Source organism: Lissotriton vulgaris, chromosome 4_1 (assembly GCF_964263255.1).
Source record: "Lissotriton vulgaris chromosome 4_1, aLisVul1.2, whole genome shotgun sequence".
NCBI lineage: Eukaryota > Metazoa > Chordata > Amphibia > Caudata > Salamandridae > Lissotriton > Lissotriton vulgaris.
Genome location: NC_141691.1, coordinates 1,472,733,362 through 1,472,754,841, shown reverse-complemented (window position 1 = coordinate 1,472,754,841; position 21,480 = coordinate 1,472,733,362). Strand labels below are relative to the sequence as shown.

Genomic DNA, 21,480 nt, shown 5'->3' with positions numbered 1-21,480 from the left:
TCAAACACCAGATGCAGAAACGCTTCTATTTGAAAGCGTAGGAAGCTCTAGTAGAAGGTCTCTTAGCTTACTTGAGGATGTTCATACAGTCATCTGGTAAGTCTAATAGCCCATATTGCAAGACTTTAGGAGGCATGCTGTCAGCCGGAGCGAAGGAAGGCTGGGATGGAACAGTCTCCCTTGGCTCTTGGACAGCAGGTCTGGACGGCAAGGCAACCTCTGGTATGGAACTTCGGAGAGTTGGAGAAGGTCTGGGTACCACCACTGGCGCGGCCAGTCTGGAGCTATCAGTATCATCCTGGAGTTCTTCTTGTAAAATTTGGTGATCACCGCTGGAATGAGAGGCAGTTGGGGAAAAGCATAGAGCAAGTTCTGGGACCAGCTTATCAGCAGCGCATTCCCACTTGAACCTGGTTGGTGAAACCTGGATGCGTAGGCGGGGCATTTGGCGTTTGTTGCGTCTGCGAACAAGTCTGGAAAGCCCCTACGTTGAAAAATGCCTTGAGCAACGTCGTTGTTGATCACCCAGTCGTGCGCTTCTACGAACTCTCTGCTGAGAAAGTTCATCTGGACATTTAGGACACCCGGCACGTGGATTGCCTTGATGGTTAGACATTTTGCCAGTAACCACTTCCAAATTGCTTGCGCCTCCTGGGACAGGATTCTGGACCGGATGCCTCCCTTCTTGTTCAGATAAAACATTGTTGTGGTGTTGTCTGTCTGAATCAAGTGGGAGTTGGATCTCAGAGACGGAAAGAAGGATTTGAGAGCTAACTGGACTGCCCTCAGATCCAGGAAGTTGATATGGTAATCCTTCTCTGTGTCCGACCACCGACCTTGCACCTGGAGGTGATCCATATGGGCACCCCAGCCCTGCAGTGAGGCATCTGTCACAATAGTTTGCGTTGGAGTCTCTTGGTGAAAGGGAACACCCTGCAGCAGATTTGATCTCTTTGTCCACCACCTGATGGAGTACTTGGCCGACTGGGGAAGGGTAATCAGATCCTCCAACTTCCCGGATGCCTGTGTCCACTTGTTCTCCAGAGCCTGCTGAAGAGGACGCATGTGCAATCGGGCATTGGGGACAATGAAGATGCACAAGGCCATGGACCCCAGGAGAGAGGACACTTGTCTGACCGAAGGGTGGAGAGCCTGTAGAAGCTCCTGAGATTTCTTCCTGATAGATGCGAATCTCTCCTCCGAAGGACACACGCTTCCTTCCACGGTGTCCAGAGACAGTCTTAGGTAGTGAATGTTCTGAATGGGGTTGAGAATCGATTTTTTGAAATTGACTCGTAGACCCAGTTTGTTCAGAATGTGGAGACTGTAAGACAGATGCGACTGAAGCAGAGATGGAGTGGAACTCTTCGGAAGCCAGTCGTCCAGGTATGGGTAAATAAAAATTCCTCGTTTGCAAAGAAAGGCCGCCACCATTGCCATGCACTTTGAACAGGTTCTTGGGGCTGACTTGAGCCCGAATGGCAGAACTCGAAACTGATAATGGCGTCGAGCCACCTGGAAACGGAGTCTCCTTGATGTAAATGAGGGAAGATCTGGTGTAGAGCCAGCATCCAAAACTTTTCTTTTTGTATGCATTTGTTTAAGATGCAAAGATACAGAATAGGCCTGTACTCCACAGAAGGACCTTTTTTCTCGACCAGGAAATATAGAGAGTATATCCCCTGGCGTCTCTGATGAACTGGGGCAAGTTCTATGGCTTCTTTTAACAGAAGACCGTTTAGCTCCTCTTGTAGGATGGGATGACACGAGCTGAGTTCCCTCGGAGGAATCGAAGGAGGTGGGGTCTTGAAATGTAGTAGATATCCATTTTCGACAATATTTAACACCCATTTGTCGTTTGTTATATTGTTCCACTCCTCCAGAAAACCAGCGATACTTACTCCTACCGGAGTGGACAACACGTTTAGAGGAAGTATCCCCTCATTACTTTACTAGTTGTTTTGAGGCAGAGGCCTGTTGTCTATTGTTGCCTCTTCCCCTCCCTGGTCGTGTTTATTGGAAATGAGACCTTTGCTGTTGTTGATCCTGCGGCGACCACTGGCTCGATTGACCCTTTTGTTGGAACTGGCGTTTCTCATTGGAGCGAAAACGCTTGCAAAAGTCTTTCTTTTTCTCCAAACCTACCGCTTTTACTGTGTCCAGTTCCGCCTTCATTTTAGTCATCTCTTCGCCTGCATGAGGACCGAAGAGGGAAGACTCATTAAACGGTAAGTTAGTAATTTTCCGTTGCACTTCAGGTTTAAGACCAGTTAATCGCAGCCATGCAGAACACCTTGAACAGATCTCATGAGCGTATGCGTGAGCAGCTAAATCAGCCCATTCCGCTGAGGAGCTAATAACTTGGTTAGCGACAAGACGTCCTTCTTGTAAGATTTCTCGAAAATCTTGTTGATCTTCTTTAGGAAGCTTATCTACAAAATGACCCAGAAAATCCCATAAGGCCTGTCGTATGTTCCCAATAGAGCGGAGGCACTGGAAACCTTCATGAAAGAGGCCGATGTGTTGCACATCTTCCGGCCCATGGAATCCATTACTTTGCTGTCTCTATCTGGAGGAGCAGAGGAGGAAGACATAGATGACTGGGTCTTCTTAGCCGCTGCCACAATGATAGAATCTGGAGGCGGATCAGAGCGAAGAAATAATGAATCCTGATCAGGGGCCTTATATTTCTTAGCTATTCATGATGGCACAGAACCCACTGTTGCAGGAGTTAGAAAAGTCTGAGTGGCAAAATCAATAATGCCAGGAACAAGTGGGAGAAACGGCCTGGCTGAGGAGCGGTGATGCAGGGTCTCAAAGATTACTGAGGTAGAAACAGTAGGAACCAACATCGTTATATTTAACTTGCTCGCTCCTCGGCATAACACCTCATTGAAGGTAGTGAGATCGTCCACAGGCGAAACTCTTGATGGAGGTGTAGAGGTACAAGTAGGAGAGTAATCTTTCATAGAGGTCTTAGTAGAAGAGGTAGACCAGGAGCGAGGTCTTTGTGGCCCTCTCTTGGGGAAGAATGAAAAGACCTAGATCTATCCCTTGAATGCATATGACGGGATCGCGGAGAGCGTGATCTAGTCGGTGTTCTTCTTCTGGAAGATACCACTGTGGGTGTCCTTGATCTTTGTGGGGATCTCCGAGGTGTTTGAATTGGAGATCTTGAGAGGCGGGAAGGAGAGTAGGTACGGGAGTAGTCCGACCCAAGGCTGCTGAGTCCTAGCTTTCTTCCGCCGAGGTTCTTCCCCAACTCCTGGAGAGCCCTCTGGTGAAACCTGTACAATATGGAGTCCTGGTGACGAAGATCTTGAGGGAGAGTGAGGTGCACCGGCAACCTCCTCCGAGGCTCCAGCATGTTCCTTGTCCCTCGACGTTGACAAATGCCTCTCCCTCAACGTCGAACCATGGCGATGCCCTGTAGGAGTCAAGAGCTGTGCAGATTTCGACGTCTTCAAAGGGGACCTCGACATCGACCAGGCATGACGTCGTGGTGACTTTGAATGACTTCAACGTCGTGGTGACTTCGACGTTGAACGTCCTCGACGTAGTGGTGATCTCGACGTCGAGTGGTGAACTGATCTCAATGTCGACTGGCCTTCAGGTTTCTTTGACGTCAGCAAGCTTCTCGACGTCGATCTACGGTGAGGTGACGGAGAGTGTCTCGGCGTCGATTGGGTGTCTAGACGTCGATGTGTGTTTCGACGTCGATAGACTAGCATCTTGACCATACCTCGGGTCCAAAGTAGGACGCTTCGACGTCGAGGACTTTCTCGATGACAGAGACTTACGCTGTCTCAACGTCGGAGACTTTTCAGACCTTTTCTTCAACGGTGGCTGCGACGGCGAGCAATCTGGAATCTGCCTTTTCTAGATGTTGTAGAGGCAGACTGGTGTCGGTGTCGATGCTGTTGATGAGAGGAGGGCTCTTGATCCCCGAGGCCACTTTCTGGATGGGACTTTCCTCTCTCCACCACCGCCTGAAGCCGAATCCTCTCTCTATCACGGAGTGTTCTTGAGGAAAACCTTTTGCAGTGATAACAGGTGTCTACCTTATGAGTAGAAGGAAGACAGGCGATACACACGGAGTGTGGATCCGACATAGCCATCTTCTTTTCACAGAATGGACAATTTCTGAAGGGAGCTGGCATTTTGACAGAAAAGGGTGAAAAAAGAAGGTAAAACTTCCCAGCACAGGAGAAATGCTAAACAGCAAGTAAAATAACAATTTCTGACTAAAGGTCAAAAAACTGTCGAGCTCAAGCTCCAGGATCCTCACAGAAGGAGCCGGAAAAAGAACTGACCTAACTGTCACCTGTGGTGCATGCTGGGAACATAGGGCTCTCTGAGGTTCTTAAAGGCAAAGTGCCTAGATTCTTGTAAATCTTAAAGACAAGGTGCCAGTTGTCTTTCCTGTCTTAGGACATGTATTCCTATGCAGCCTATGGGCCAAACTGCCTGCAACTACTTGTGTTTTTTCCTTGTTCTGGAAAATAAAAGATTCTTGTATGAAGACATTTGGGTGTATGGTCTCTATTACAAGTTGTCTTAAGTGACTTATTACTATACAAGTATTGCTGAGTTCTTTCTGGCTGTTTGCCACTTTTTTAGTTTGGTTTCTTTTATGGGGCTGCATAGTTACATATATGTAGGTTTTCATACATATTTGGGTGTATGCGGTTGAAAGTTTATAAACTTTAGTTTCGAGACATGCACCTGTATATGTATGTACATATATATAAATATATATTGCTATAAGCTCCGGGGTCCCGCACATGGGCGGGGATAATTCACTGCTTATGACTATTGATGAGTATCCCCTGGAAGAGAACTAGTGATGTTATGGTAGATGCATTGCTGAAAAATATGCATCTTGAAGATAAAGGGGGTCACGCATGCCTCTTCTTGTAGAAGCTCAATCGCCTTCTGTAAAGTCACCGTGGAGAAGGACAGCTTCTTCAGAAACCTACTCTGGTGCCGGAGATTTAAGATGGGACTACAGTTTTATTTCTAACCAGGAAGACTTGGGGATAAAAACCTTTGTTTATTTGGAATTTGAACATCATGTCCATTGCTCATTTATTAACATAATGAGGATATTCTGGTGTAGTTGGTTGAGATTTTGGGGCTTTCCACAACTGGTGGGACTTGAGATATTCCTCGGGTTTTCTGCCATCATGCCTGTTTTGAACTTCACTCACCAGATAAATAAGCAGGCATATGTTTATGGAAAGAGGCACTAGAAGAACCTCAGCCATTTACTCTAGTTCTGTGCTACGAAAAACACCCTACAGAACACAAACAAGTATTGACAAAGCCAACATGTCTTGCCTATGCAAGAGCTATTAGCTTTGTCAATGTGTTTTAGCCATGCTGTACACCAGCTGCTGTTCAGCATGGCTAAAAGTTAGAGTGTCCTGGAGTGGAGTGTGGTAGAGTGGCACAGGGTGTCGTAAATTGGAGCGTCATGGAGTAGAGTGGAATGTCGCAGAATGGAGAAAAGTGGAATATTGTAAAGTGGAAGGGTGTAGAATGGGGTAGAGTGTTGTAAAGTCGAGGGGCATAAAGTGGAGAAACGTGGAGTGTTGTAGAGTGTCAAAGTGTAAAGTAGAGTGGAGTGGCATAGGGTGTTGTAGATTGGAGTGGTGTAGAATGAAAGACCCATTTCCTTACAATTTTAGTTCAGGAGAAAACCTAGATATTGAAAAGGGCTGGGCTGAAGGAGGAGCCTTGAGGGACTCCAATTCTGGATACATGAGAGCGGGATTTGAACATGCTCAACATCACTATTCGTATTCTATTACTTAGAAGCTAATCAAATTAATATAGGACTTTAGAATGAAGACTGAATTCATGCATTTTTTTGATCAACAGGCTATGGGAAACAGTGTCAAAAGCTGCAGACAATTCTAGTAGAATCAAGACGGGGCCTTGAACTGATCAACTACTGACCTGACATCATCCAATAGGGCCAAAATGAAGACTCAGTGCTATTTTTTTCTTGAAAGCCCGTCGGAGATGGGTCCAGCAGTTTGTTATTTTCTACGAAATTGGTTAACTGGACATTGGCCAATTTTACCAAGCTTTTCGATATAGAAGGAAGCAAGGAAATGAGCCCATAGGTCTATTTAGCTACTTACTGCCATGGGTTGTCCATTCTGAGATATTTTGTTTACGGTTTATGGTCCTGAGCAAGCATAGGTTAAAGGGAGAAATGGTGGGGAGATACGCTGGGAGTTTAATATCATCCCATATCTGATTGTCGTTGTGATATGTCAAAAAGTGGCCGTAGTATGTAGCGAGTTGGGATCTGAAATGTTGGACTAAATTAGAGTCCTTCGATGGCCAGCTGCATGTGGCAGATCTCTTCAGTTATTCTAAGCTTGATCAGGTGGTTTATAGCCATGAACAGTACAAATCTGGGTGATAGATATGATCCTTAGCAGTTTTATCTTATGTGACGGCAAGTGTGTCAAGCAGTAAATGAAATTATAAGCAGTCTGTATGAACTATAATTGAATGTCAGACTGCTGAGTGTTATGGTATTAGTTTTAGTGTGGGTTATATACTGTATTGTAATTGCATTATTTATCACTTGTTACCCCTCGCTAGGCATTTTTGTGCTTTATGCCAGGCGGCATGCTGCTGCAGATCCCAGAATTAGTGGGGTTATTGTCAGTTATTGGGATTAGTCTGGCACTAAATAGGAAAATATTCCCTGTCTTTACTCCACCTTCTATGCAGTGGATTACATTAGTAGGAGTTAGATGTGCTCTTTAGAGGGAGAGAATGATAGAAGAGCCACTGTAGATTAGGTATTGTTAGATGGGTGGGGCATGGCTTTTAAAGGAGAGGTTGTGAAATTTTAAATGAAGTGTGGGTAATTTGCAGGGATACAAAAGCACTATTACCATGGACTGGGCATCGATGGAGAAGCCTGTGGAACTCATTGAGATGTGCCTCCTGAGAGCCACACTGGTTCCAGTTGCCTGTCTACAAAACACTGATGGATGAAATGCTTGAATTAATCTCAGCTAATGGTAATCACTCGGGCCGCATCCCAATCCATCGCTATTTTGCACCATGCCACCTCACCTCAGCTTGGACCCCGCTATATGCAAATCAGTCTTGACCCTGCTCCAATAGGAACAGCCCAGCCTGAACTCCCAAGCCATGTCCTCCCTGAACCAGAACACAAGCAACCCAGGATCGGTTTTGCCCTAGTTATCGGCTCATCAGCTGGGTATTGCTTGGTTCCAGTGACACAGTATGCACAGGACCCACGTAAGGGCATATCCGTCCCACTTGGGTGGCAGAATAAGTATACAAAACTGGGTTGCTCGTGTCTAGGCAATCGTTAGTGTCCAGGCCACAGCGGATGGTACATTTTTCTACATCGTGACCATCTTGTTTAGCCGGTGTAAGGACGGGACGCAAGTCTTCTTGGACACCAAGCAAGATTTGTGTGACAGAATTATATAAGAAGTGGGAATAACGCCCTAGAAAGCAGCTGGCTTTGATGGAACATAGTGCCAAACAGGTTAAGGAAAACATGTTTCCCAAAGAGTTTGATACGTTTTGAATCCCTGTGAGGAGGTGTAGTAGGGTATGCATTGGGGTTGACCTTACTCATTGAGATCTGCAATACTAGGCTCTTAGGTGTGGGGTGCTGAGTCAAGAAGTCTGGGCCATTCGGGGCAGGAAGATAGAATGTGCTACCTTCATTTACACCAGAGGTCCGAAACAGGATTTTACCCAAGCCCCGAAAAAGGGTGTCAGTGAGTGCTTCACTGTACAGAAGCAGTGGCTCAGTATTTGTTTGCTCAGACTGAAGCACCTCAGTGAGGACGTTAGTCTTGACGTCCATAAGGGGTAACTGTAGGTCGAAAACCTCAGCTACCATTTGCATGACAGTTTCTTCCATGGCAGGGCTGGGGATGAAACTAGCCCAATTTCTGGCAAGGTGCTCAGACGACAGCCGTCCTGAAGGTTCTCATACGAATTGTCATAAGTGGAACGTTGGGCAAATTCATCCCCAGGATCATATGCGTCATAGTAAGAAACCGTTCTAAATAAAGAATGGAGAGTTTAGGTCCTTCCTTGAGGCAAGGGCAGAGTATTGGTATCAGATGGGTTGCCTTAAGGCTGTGTCCCAAGTGGATCAGGCTGCGTCCTTGGTCAAAGTGGCATTGACTCAGAGTTGGAAAGCACAATAGGTTGCATATCGTATTTCAGCATCAATGTTCCAGGGTCTGGTGTGGGTCAAGATGCTAAGATAGGAGTCGGCAGTGTACCTGGTGCGGTGTGTAGAGAGGGTCCAGAAGGTGGAGTCCCAGGTGGGGGCCTGTGGCTTCCTTGGGGCCCAGAAGCATGGAAGAGGGAGCTGGTATTATGCCAGAGACCGGCATAATGGCTTCACTGAATTCTCTGATTTGCTGTGACTTTGGCAATGGCACTGGGAATTCCGATTGCCTCAGGACAAAGGTCAGAATTGGCATGGGTTCAGGAGAGACACTGGGAGGCATGCTGACATGCTCACATCTTCTCTTGAGTTCGAGAGTGGCGGAAAGAGGCCTAGTCCAACAAGGACTTATTCTGCTTTTTCTTCAACTTACGCAAAGACTTTGCCTTTACCCTGCTGAGCATCCATTAATTACTAACCATTGTTAAAGATATCACTGCTTTTCAGGGATGCTTTGCATTTTCAATACTCCTTTCAGATTCCCTGCTTCCTATGACACCTCCTAATTTCTCATCACTCTTGATTGTAGGTTGCGTCTCCTGTAGCACATCTACGGTCTCTCCCTACTTTGGAAGTTATCACTTTGATTATTTTCAGCTCTCTCGGGCTCATTAACAATCAGAGTCCTGATGATGATCCTGTAATTTAAATATGGGTCGAAACGTTGTTGCCTTAGCCGCAGAAGTGCTTTGAATTTATGATTTGTTGTACCGGGCTCTGTGGTTCTTATTACTTTGATAAAAATGATGATCATGCTTATCACATATAAGACACCATCAAGTGTGATGTTTTACACTGGCACTCTCTCCGTTGTTTGTTTGGTTTTATGATTTGTTTAATTAAAATTGTCAATTCACTTTACAGAATTACAGGTTTTTTTTACTAGTGTTAACTGTTCTCTGCTCAACTGGGATTCATTAAGGCACAGTCACTGCAGGGCTTGGTTGGAGCCTTGTTTCGACTGCAGGTACCATAGGCAATTCTAATTGGGGCCGGTCACAGGCATTCTTGTTTGCGACATTCCCTACCAGATTTAAACACTGTCGTCTTGGAAGGTGATATTTACACTTGCACACTAGATTTCTGAAAAAAATTTGAGATAAGGGTCTCATGAAAAGATGAGGGGTAGCTCCAGATCCAGATAGAACAGACATAAACAGACGCATGTGATGCCTATATGCGTGCATCACTTCCAGAGTGAAACAGCATTGGTTCAGAGAGACACAAGGCCATTTACCAGAGCATGCAGGAGAACTGCAAAAACAATTCTGGATCCAGTCTGATGTCTGGGGAATAATCAAAAGGGGAGGAATCTGAGGTTAGGAGTATCTATCAGAAAATATAGACCTTAACTCAAAATATGGCTCTCAAACTAGTGACTTTCAATTTCTTCACTTAAACTAGAAAGGAATATACATGTTATTGTACTTGTACAAGTTACAGCTGTATATACTTTAGAAATAGGAGGGTATTTTGAATAATAAAATGACACTAAATTACATTTGCCATTTGCCTATACTGTCTTTGCTGCAAAGTTTTCGCATAATGACTTCCAGTTTGTTAGTCCATGGACTGTTTCTTTTTTTTCTTCTTCAAAACAGTGTCACCTTTTCTGTTTATGAGCTGCAGAACCAGAAGGCTGTACATAGGGGGAGGCCAGCCACTATCTCCGCCCCCTTCTCTTCCAATACCATGATGGTGCACTGGGACCTGGGTCAGGGACAGTTGGAGGTGAGCAAAGAAGTTTACATTGTCCCTTCCCTCTACTCTCCCCCCTCCCAAGGCAGCTGCGAAATCTGGCTGCCCTGGGTGCACTGCATTTAGTGAAATACAGAGTGACTTCTTCAAAGCTGCTCCATGTTCCCCTCTTTAAAGAGAGGTTAAAGATTCCCCTGTGACTGCACCCGCATGCCGGGGGATGTCTGCGGAGTTTATGGCACTGTGCCCCCGTTGATCCATCTGGAGGGCTGTCCTCAGAAGGCACATTAACATTACGCCACCTTTTTGTAGCGCATTGTCAGTGCGCCTCCTAATTGCATGTTTGCCTCTGTGCCCACATTGGTATTACAGCATGGGGCAGAGGCAAAGTGATTTGTTCCTTTGTATGGGCCCACGCCCCATTCAAATAAGAGAATGCCCTCTCAGAATAGTGCTTGTGTTACATGTGCACCAGCGTTATCAGTATTACAGAAGGCGGATTACAAGAGTCTGCAACTCCTTCTGTATTACCATAGTGCCCCAGGGGCGCAAAAAGCAGGTGTACACGCACGTTTTGCCCTTGGGACACTATGTGTAATACTGACCCAAGAGAGGAAATTTCTCTGTGCATGAGAAATAGGCATCCACTACTACATAACTATCTTGAATCCTATTCTGACTTCTGAGTCCAGTCACCATGTCCACTTACCACCTATCCCCCAACCCCACAACTCCATGCTTGGATTCCAATTGCCACACACACCCCCTGTCCCGTGCAGTGCCCCACAGCAGCAGGGACAGACACCAGAAGCAGCCATGGGCAAAAGCACATGAGGTGAGTACATATTGCCTGGCGTGCCTCGGTGTGAGGCTGGGGGTCAGGCGATACAGCCTCCATATTACCCCATGGTCACACCACTGGTTGCTCATGGGCGCATGGTCAAGCTGTATCCCCTACACCTCCTGTAGTCAACTGTGTGGTCACTAGGACAGAGGGAGTGGCTGGAGGCCAAGGAAAGAAGTCTAATGTGCCAGGAAGTAAAGTTCTCAATCTTTCTTCTGCTTCCTTTGCTCTTTTGGGTCCATGCTGCCACCTTCTCTCCCATTTTCCTGCTCTAGGATCCTGTATCTGCCTTCCCCGCAGAGTGTCCAGAATCCCACTTCCATGCTGTGTCCAATTCTGCCCCATCCCCACATCACACGACCACCCACCTCACCAGCACTCTGCCCCTCTCCAATCCCTGTGCATATTTTGTTCTTCAACAACCCACACTTCAAGCCTGTGTCACAATTTGCACCCCCTTCCTGCTCCTCTACAGTGCTCAGCCCTGTTTTCCTCGTGTCTGCCCACTTTGCTTGTGTCTCATTCATCACTACCAAACTTGCATGTCCCGTTCTCCCACATGGAGCTCAGATCCGTTCCGCTATACTTTCTCACTCAGGACTAAAATGGGGTTTCAACACAACACAGTTGCTGGCATCTTGTAGACTGAAAAACCGACATAAGTGACTTTACCGAGACCTGTGGAGCTTGCTACAAAGTACTGAGGATACAGTTACAGGACAGGAACCAATTGGTGCCTGGCTGAGACCACTGTACAGTGCATACAACAAGTTGGTGGAGTACATAACCGAGTCACTGCACTGTGAACCAACACAACCCCCCACACACACATCGAGCACCACACATCATCACACACTACATACCCACACCATTACAGAATCACACGCACACCATTACATACATGAACACTCAGCACATGAACATTGACATAAACACACCATCCCCATCTCTCTTACTGTGAACAAGCTTAAGATGTCCCTATCATACCGTTCTCTGTGTCGCACTGAAGCTTGAAAAAGCCTTACACTACAAAAAATAAAAGAAATGATAAGCACAGCTCGTGCATTTTTTTGGGGGGGGACAGCACTGCCCCCCAAATCTTGAGTTATTAAGAGGTCGCATACGTCCCTTGTTGTCTCATTTAAGAGCCATCTATTATGTCCCCAGCAGCACCTGCTTGTAACGCTTTGTCAAGCCGTGGCAGCCAAGCAGGTCCCGGCTCCCAGGGAGCGTCGAGCAAACAAGTTTATACATTTCAATGCCCTTTGAAGTCACTGCCCCTGAGAAACCCCACCTCCCCGACACTAATAACCCACGCTCTTGTATTGCGTGGACTATCACCTTTCGCTCACGTAAATTCCTCAACCCGGAAAGGCCGATACACACCTCGAACACTGCACAGAGTGTTGGGCTGGGTGGTAGAATCCAGCTCGTCCAGTCCGACAGGTCCCGTGAGTTCACTCAGGTCAGCAGCAATGGAAGGGCACAATGGGGGCTTTTGTAAGGAGAGAACGGTGCGTTCAACACAAATAATTCGACCTGCCAACAAAGACATTTGTAAATTGCAGCAATAAAGTACACTTTGATAGAGCAGATAACAGCCATCAATACATAGAATGTTTTCAGACTATTATAAACTGGCAACGGAATTAAACAATCTGTGCTGTGATCCTAGAATACCCAAATGCTTTAAATAAAATGTTATAATCTTGCGTATACAGTAGTCTGGCTCCAAGTACAGATGAGAAGATCCAACATTCTGCTCTCAAAATTGAGAAGATTAATATTTTAAGCAGCAGCCGGGTGGATAACATGTCTCAAAAACATTCTCAAGAATTAGACCAAAGAGGAGGGGGGGGGGGGGCGTGCTACATAACCCTTTACCAGAGTCTCGACGCACGAAAGAGTTGCTTTAGTAACTTAAATGAAGAAACATGAGAGTGTGGCTAAAACAGCGGGGTTGATGGATGTAGGATGTGCACACTCCTTACACCAAGGCCAACCCTTGCCAACCTATTGATGATAAACTGATAAAGGGAAAGCATGTTTTTGCCAATCTACAAATACTCCTCACAGCTTAAAGGTACCCTCAGAGGGTTGCTTAGTAAAATTTAATCCAGCAGAGCAAAAGGTTTCTCAAACGCACATCCTCGAGACTATGGGGAATGCGACCACACTGACAGACAAGCGACTGGATAGACGGAGTAGAAGCAAGGGACAGCCACTATCACTGGTTCAGTAGAGGTAGGGGTAGTGGTTGTCTACTAGTGAGGACAGCGTGCTGTGGAGAGTTGTCTTTCTTGAAGGTGTGGACATTGTCAATAATTGTTAATAATAAGGGAATAAAATTAAGCATCTGGACTATAATGAACTTTAAAGAATAGGCACTACATTAAAGGTCACCACATCAGAAGAATTTGATGCAGCTATTACAGACAATAATATAGTGACAGTCTCTAGCATCAACAGTGCACTACCTCAGGCAAAACTACAGAACAATTTAGAGAACATGTTCTGACCTAAGTCAACCTAAACGTATTCGTTGAAAGCAATCAAGGGAGATAGACAAGGGAGCTTGCATTCACTTAAAAATCAGGTTACTGCTCACAAAGATGGGAAATAAGCACAAAACCTCTTCACGCGTGGGAGAAAGTTAACCGAAAAATTATGCAAATCTGTCTTACAGGTTACAGCCAGGTAAACCTGGGATAAGATAGTATGGCGGGAGGCAAGCAGGGTAAGACACTTAGCATTCCTACTACTTAAAAAATGTGAAAAATATACCAAAAAAAGCAGGCGGGGTTCCAATGTATTTGCAGAGATCCAATATTTAATTACAGAACAGATTCTCAGTCCTGTTTGAATGTCACATAATCTGCAGCTGGAGTGTCACTAACATAACAGGAGCATAAGATGGCAAATAATGTGAGTTGAATCCCATTACATAAATGCCACCCAGGTCCTCAAAACTCAGAAAACAAGTCACAAAGGTGTGGTTGCATCATCTGGTGGATGTTGTCAAAGTGTGCAGTGCTGCTCTGTGCTTCATAAACTCATATATGAGCGTATGGGTTTCTTGAAGGCACTAAAGACTCAATAATGATGGAACTATGAGAGAGAAGTAAGGCAAACCTTTTGTCATAAGTTAACCACTTTTTCGTTTAGCTAAATTTGGATTATTACAACCATGGTGCTTTTAGAAGCTGCCTGAGAGGAAACAAACACTAGTAAAATAAAGGAATAAAATAGTCCTTCTTTTTAACAGTCCGCAACCACTGTAAAATGAAATTGTTGGATATAAATCTACTGAGCTTTCAACTGTTGACAAAAGACAGCAGTAGTGAAAGAAGGTAGAGATCTATTGACTTGCGCATTACACATTATACTTGTGTCGAATGGTGCCGGGGGAATACGCTGTTTCTACTGGTTGTATGGGTTGAGGGTGATGAAACAAACTGAAGAAAGTGGTTCTGAAAAATTGTTTTTGTCACACTAATCATGAGAAATTTCTCTTCAAGAATGGTTTTACCGGGTTGACGAAACCAACCTTGTTTAAGCACTTTCTTGAGGAAAAAATTACGTTCTTCAGGCAGGTTTTTGTTTGTTTCTTTAAGGCAAGGTTCTCCCTCTTCCCCCAACCATCAGCGTCTTCAAAGGAGGCTCTCCCCTGTAATCGCCAATTCATTTACCACCCCCTGCCTTCAAACCCCTTTGTGCCACACCTTGTCCTACTTCACCTCTCCTGTTTTGACCTCCTAATAACCTTCCTCACTCTATCCACATCACCCCCACCACTGCTTTCAGCCCTCTTTTTCCTATTTACACTCGTCATACTGTACGCTTCTTTGTTTTTTTTTTTTGTTTTAACTAGTTGGTCATTGTAGACATAAAAGAGAAGAACACCAAATTTTGCTTCTTTTTTTGAAAAAAACTTTAATTCTTGCAATTCCTATTACAGTAGAAATTATGCAATTTTTTGCGACCCCTGGATTCAAACCCTGGCCAAATATACAAACACGTTCTATTTTCAGGGAAAAAGCATATCACTATTGTAAAATTTCTTCAATATTGAGTTTTATCAGCATGCTCAGGCTTACTTTCTTCACCGTGGAAATTTGAAGCAATGACGGAATTCCATCTCTAATATAGTCTAAGAGAGGGGCTAGCAGGCAGAACTTAAGATTGCAATTCAAGACCAAACCACAGTCTTGTCACTACCAGGCTTTTTGCACTCCTTCTGATGAACCATGATGGGGTAAAAAGCAGCTATACTATTTGAAACAGAATGGTTAATTATATATTATATAAATTTTACATGGCTTTTAGAATTTTTGTATGTTTTAACTGGATTATTATACTTGATTGTTTTTTATGGCCATATTCGGCCGAATAAAGATCACTTGACTTGAGAGCATATTATTAAACACTATAACTGTTGGTTGTCTAGGAATTATTATAAGAAGGGGCAGTCTTTTAGGCCTATTTAGTCATCCCCAAAGAAGGAAACATTGTTAAACAACTATCATCTTATTAATTGTTCATTTATTTGCTATGGAACATGATATATGAGACATGACCAGATTCCTTGTATTACATGCAGTATAATAAACTGATAATTCCAAAAGTTTACCTAAAACAAATATAAAATATTTATTTAAAAAAATCATTGGAAAAGCCAACAGGTCTTTACCTTGGGGCCTATTGGTTTTGCCAATGCGTTTTGCCGTGCAGTACAACCAAAATTACATTAAAAACAAGCACTGGCATAGCCAATAGGTCTCGCTTTTTGGAACCTGTAAGTATTTAGTTATGCAGCAGAATGTCCTTGGTGCAACAACACCAACTGTTGCATGGCTAAACACTTATAAGGTCCGAAATGCGAGCCCTATTGGCTAAGCCAATGTTTTTTTCCCCTGCAACTGGCTTGTGGAGTCTTATCAGCATGCCTTGGGATATCTGATAGAGACACACACACTCTCACGGGACACACATAGTCCAACACACACACACATACACTATTGCACGCACACACACTATTTTGCGCACACACACACACACACACTATTGCACGCACAAAGACCATTTCACGCACACACATATTGCACGCACTCAAATACAGCTTTATATTTCAAAGTTTAAAAGTTGCAAAATTTGCATGACAATGGGGTACAAAAATCCCCCGTTTATTATCTTTTTTTTGCAAAATACTGCACTGTAATGATTTTAAAAATGTGACAGGATATGCCGTTATTTAATCTAGTAACACAAGACTGTTCATATTTGCGACGAAGGCTGTAGTATTTTAGAGTGCACAAGGTGTTGGACTGTTAAAATTCTTTGAAGTGACCAATTCAAGCCTGTTGAACTGATCCTAGCTGGGCAACATTGTCCACTTGCTCTTGCCACTTTATATTTATTATGTTGATTACGTGTTAAATACTCGAGCTATCAACCTCTATACAAGAAATTTTAAGTATAAATAAATATCCCTGAATGTACGTCACTTTTTTATTGTATACGCTATGTATACTGTCAAGTATATGTATACTGTCACAGTGAAAGTGAATATGTCAACTTTGTTTTGGGGAGGCGGTAACAATTAAGCACGGGAAGCTTTAAAATCTATTAACCGTGCCTGCATCTGTTATGGGGGATAGCGGGATGGAGTGCGTTATTGAAAGTCGACTTCTTCATAATAAGGATAATATACAAAGACCTGGCCATGATCCCTTTGACCATGAAACATGTTTTCTTAATTATAAAGTATAACATGTGTAAAATACAAATACACAGTACTTTTTCCATTGCTATTTTTAAGGCGTGAAGCACTTAAGCGTGTACTGTCTACCTCTCTATTGCAAATATCGAGAACCGCCTCTATATCTAAATTCAGATTTGCTATGCTACTTCACATACAGGAATGTGTTTATGCAGTGTTCACATTTTAAAGTGAATCAAACGTTTCCCCTGACAAACCGTGTTATATGCGACTAAATCTACATGAGGTGAGAATTTGTGCTCAAAGCTACCACAGTGATTAAATGCACCTGGAAGTGGAAGCATGGAATTTTTTTGACGAAATTTAAGTAAAGTTATGCGTGCGGTTGGCATGCTGAAACCAGAAGTGCGCCGGGCGTGGATTGCATTTACCACAGTTAATTATTTTCCCCTTTAAAAATTCTTGCAAAGCAATAATTACATTTTCCTATTAATTTTTTTTTCTTTGCCTGCATTTTTCCACCGTGCTGATAAAAGTAAAGTTGTGTCCGCAGTGTTGAAACCAGAAGCGTGGGGTCGTGAGCTGCTGCAATGTTTAAAGTCACTCAGAACTTGTAGAAGATAACATTGCACCCACATTCTAATCTGCTCTGTAGCTAGCACAATGATTGCCGGTAAAGGAAAGCTTGCTGCAGCATGAGATAAAAGTCGAAAGCATTAATAATAATGAGACCTTGCAGCTGCTGCCCTAGGTTGTTTATTGACGATTGGTTAATAAGAAAAACAATATGATACTAATTTTGAAAAATTGTATGTAATATTTTTTTTAAATGCGTAGTATTTTTTTCATCGTTTGCTCTTTAATAGTGTGCCCTGTTTAGATTTGCATCGTTTCGAAATTGCTAATGTTGTGCTTCCACTTTTTCAAATAATCTCTCCTAGCCGGTCCTTGGATTGTATTCTTAATTTTATGGGCCTACAGAATTTTAATTTTGGAGAAGCATTAGATTTTTATATGTGCACCCACTTGTGTGCATTATTTTTTAAGTATTTGTACCGTTTCCGCAGTGCCTGAAATACCACTTCCGGCATGCACATTGTTTTTTGGAGACAGAATGAGATGAGGCACCATCATGAAAGGGGGGGAGAGAGAAAGTTGCTTGTGCGAGGCGATGTCCATGGTGAAGCCATGAGGAGGAGGGTTGGACAGACTTGTGGGTGAGAGAACAACACAGCGAGACACCGAGTAAAGGAGACTGAAGCACTGGGACTGGGGCCCTAGAGTGAGCCTGACAGAAGGTGCTTGAGGTCAGAGAGCGGCTGGAGCAGGAGTGGCAGGGGGTAACAAATGGAGGACCTCAGAACATGAGAAAGAGAGACCTGTTGAGGGCGATGAAAGAACTTGTGCACAGAGTTAGACCAAGAGACGCCAAGGAAAACATAGATAACACAGTGAAGCCATATGGTGCGGGATGCTCAGATGGAAATAGTTTGGCACAGAATGAGGGAGGGAGTTTAGAGTGGGGATCCATGCAAGGAAGATGTGGCGTGGAACAAAAGTGTTGTGAGGTAAGGGGGAAAAAATATGGACGGGGCGATGGAAGGAGGCCTGACTCCCATGGTCCCATGGTCACCGGGAGGGTGACATCTTAAAAAAAAAGGAGATAGGAGACAGAGCGAGGCAAAGCCGGGCACACGTAGGAAGCACTCATGTGGTGATGCATAAGGGGAAAAAGTGGATGATAAAAATGGAGAGAGATGAAGAAATTGAAGACCAGCTCCTACACCAATGTAAAGTAAGTCTTTAGGCTTGTGTGTCAGTTATTTTTGTTGCGGTCAAACAATGTATGTATCAAATGTCACACACTTCTCACATAAGCTCAGAAGGAGAAGAAACATTCCTCGAATAAATTGTAAACATCTCTGCTGGTGAACAAACAGTTTGCATGGCGGCTGCGCAATAGTATGAGGTGAGCGGCTGGCCGTGCGCGTGAGAGGTGCGCGCGCAGCAGCGCCAAAAGTGAAAGTCTGTGTCGGAGAAGACAGATGGCGGGCGGCGGACGTGAACCCAAGCGCTAGGCCACCCTGTAGCACTTTCAAAGCTCACATACTAAATGTCTCTCCGAGTAGCTCATGCCCTGGCTCAGCGAGACCTACAAATATGCGAAGGGAAATAAAGTCACAATGACACAGCTGTGTCATCCTGTAGGTGCATATATGGATTAGTTACTTACCTGTAATCCTAGTTCTCTTCCAGGGGTATCCTCATCAAAGTCATAAGCATTCCCGCCCATGCGCGGGACCCCGGAAACAATATATTATATGTGCCCCACATATATATACTCATATATATATATATATATATATCACGCTCACTGGTCTGCCACACAAATGAGGGAGCACTCGAGACAGCCGAGAAGGTTAGACCTTTAACCTTTAATTCGTGGTATGAACAGCCAACACGCACAGGTTTTAATCACAGCAGTTCCTTCGTCTCGCCTTACGCGTTTCGAAATATATTCTTCTTTAGAGGCTTTGGTACGAAGAATACGTGCACACTCCCACACACTGGCTAAATGGACCCCAACAACGAAAAAGTTCTTCTACCACTTCGTCGTTTAGCACCCAGTCTGGCTGATCTTCGACGTGCCTGCTGAGTGCGTCGGCCTTGGTGTTTAATTCGCCTGGAAGGTGTACTGCCACGACTGATAGGCCCGAGCCAGAAGCCAGTGCCAGATCGCCTGAGCCTCCAGGGAGAGAGGGCAAGATCGTGTGCCTCCTTGTTTGTTCAGATAGAACATGGTGGTGGTATTGTCTGTCTGAACTAGGACTGAGTCGGTGTTTATAGCTGGGAGAAAAGCCTTGAGAGCCAGATGAACTTCTCGAAGCTCCAGCATGTTGATGTGGTAGGTTTGGTGCTGAGCTGACCACCGACCTTGAATTTGAAGGCACCCAATGTGTGCCCCCCAGCCCTCTAGAGAAGCGTCAGTGACCACGGACAGTGTTGGAAGAGGTTGGTGAAACGGCACTCCCAGCAACAGATTCTGCGGCGAGTCCACCACAGGATGGAAGTCCTCGCTGCCTGAGACAGACTGATTCGATCCTCCCAATTCCCTGTCGCTTGGTCCCATTGGTCCTCTAGAGCCTGCTGCAGAGGCCGCATTCTCAGTCTGGCATTTGGGATCAGAAAAATGCAGGACGCCATGGAGCCCAGCAGGGAAGCTACCTGTCTGACTGTTAGATTCCGAGACTGGAGGAGAGACCTGCACTTCTGTTTCATATATGATAGTCTCTCCTCCGAAAGAAACGCTTTTCCCAAACTTGTGTCCAGAACTGCGCCCAGGTAGTGGATGTTCTGGGTTGGTTGTTGGACAGACTTCTCCATGTTCACATGGAGACCTAGCTTGTGTAACTGCTGTAGGTACAGTTGAAAGTCGCTGAGTACCTGTCGGGGAGATGGGCCTTTTAGGAGCCAGTCGTCCAGGTATGAATAGACGAAGAGTCCCTTCTTGTGTAGATAAGCTGCAACCACTGCCATGCATTGGGAGAAGACTCGAGGTGCTGACTTGAGCCCGAAGGGCAGCACTTTGTACTGGTAGTGCTTGCTTCCTACCACAAATTTCAAGTACTTCCGATGAATATGAAAGTACGCCTCTTGCAAATCCACCGAACACATCCAATCCCCGACTTGAAGATGTGGACATATTTGGTGAAGAGCCAACATGCAGAACTTTTCTTTGACCACTACCTGGTTTAAAAGGCGAAGGTCAAAGATGGGTCTGAACTTGTCCTCCTGGTCTTTTTTGGGGACAAATAAGTATCTGGAGTAGACTCCTTTTCCCCTTTGAGAGGGCGGCACCTCCTCGATGGCTCTTTTTTGAAGAAGAGTCTTGACCTCACTCCGGAGAAAGTTTAGTTGGTAAGGGCGAGAATTTTTGGAGGTATGGACTTTGGGATCGCACGGAAATGTAGTGCATATCCATTGCGCAGTATATTCAGCACCCAACGATCTTTTGTGATGCTGACCCACTCTGCCAGATGTTGCGAAGCACTTCCTCCCACTGGAGTGGGTAACGGCGCCAGAGGAAGCCACTGCTCAAGCTTTCCCTCGTCTCATCGTGGAAGAGGACTGCTGATGACCTCCTCTACCCCTGTTGGATTTGCCTCCTCGAATTTGGGTTTTTCCCTGATTTTTGTTCTGGGACCACTGAGGGGTTTGAACCCTCTGTTGAGCCCCTCTGCCCTTGTTGGATTTGAAGTGTCGTTTGAATTCCTTCTTCTTCTCCAAACCGACCGCTTTTACCGTGTCCAGTTCGGTCTTCATCCGGGTCATCTCCTCATCTGCGTGTTCCCCGAAGAGAGAGGACCCAGAGAAAGGAAGATTCAAGCTGCGTTGTTGAGCATCAGGTTTAAGGCCTGTTAAGCTTAACCAAGAAGACCTTCTGGCGCATACTCCATGAGAATAAGAGTGCACCGCCAACATTGCACCGTCCGCCGCGGTGCTTATCATTTGGTTTGCCACCAGACAGCCTTCCGTTAGTGTTTCTTCAAAGTCCTTTTAGTCCTCCCATAGAGTCCCATAAGGCTCTGTCATACCTTCCCAGCAGCGCGGACGCACTGGATACTTTCAGGGCAGAAGCGGCAGCATTACAAACTTTGCGACCCCATGACTCCTGTGTCCTTATCTGGCGGGACAGAAGATGAAGGAGCGACTGCATGGGTCTTCCGAGCCGCTGCCACAATCACTGAATCTGCTGGTGGATCAGATTTGACAACGACTGGGTCTGAGTCAGCAGGCTTGTATTTCTTTTGTATACAAGCCGGCACTGCTCTGATGGTTGCAGGGGTGAGGAAAATGTTCTTGACTGGTTCCATGATTCCTGGGACTAAAGGAAGTAACGTACGGCAAGAAGATTTTTGGTGCAATGTCTCATAAATTACTGTGGTAGTCACTTGTGGGACAGCCATC

General features: G+C 45.0%; 1 protein-coding gene across 1 annotated transcript in view; it reads right to left on the bottom strand.

The window, feature by feature from the left end:
• The window catches only part of SPIDR (scaffold protein involved in DNA repair), a 2,344,543-nt gene that overhangs the window by 192,100 nt on the left and 2,130,963 nt on the right, over positions 1-21,480 (bottom strand). The window contains exon 16 of the mRNA XM_086965726.1: positions 12,180-12,332. Within this exon, the coding sequence (XP_086821852.1) occupies positions 12,180-12,332 (153 nt within the window). The remainder of the gene's footprint in view (positions 1-12,179; positions 12,333-21,480) is intronic.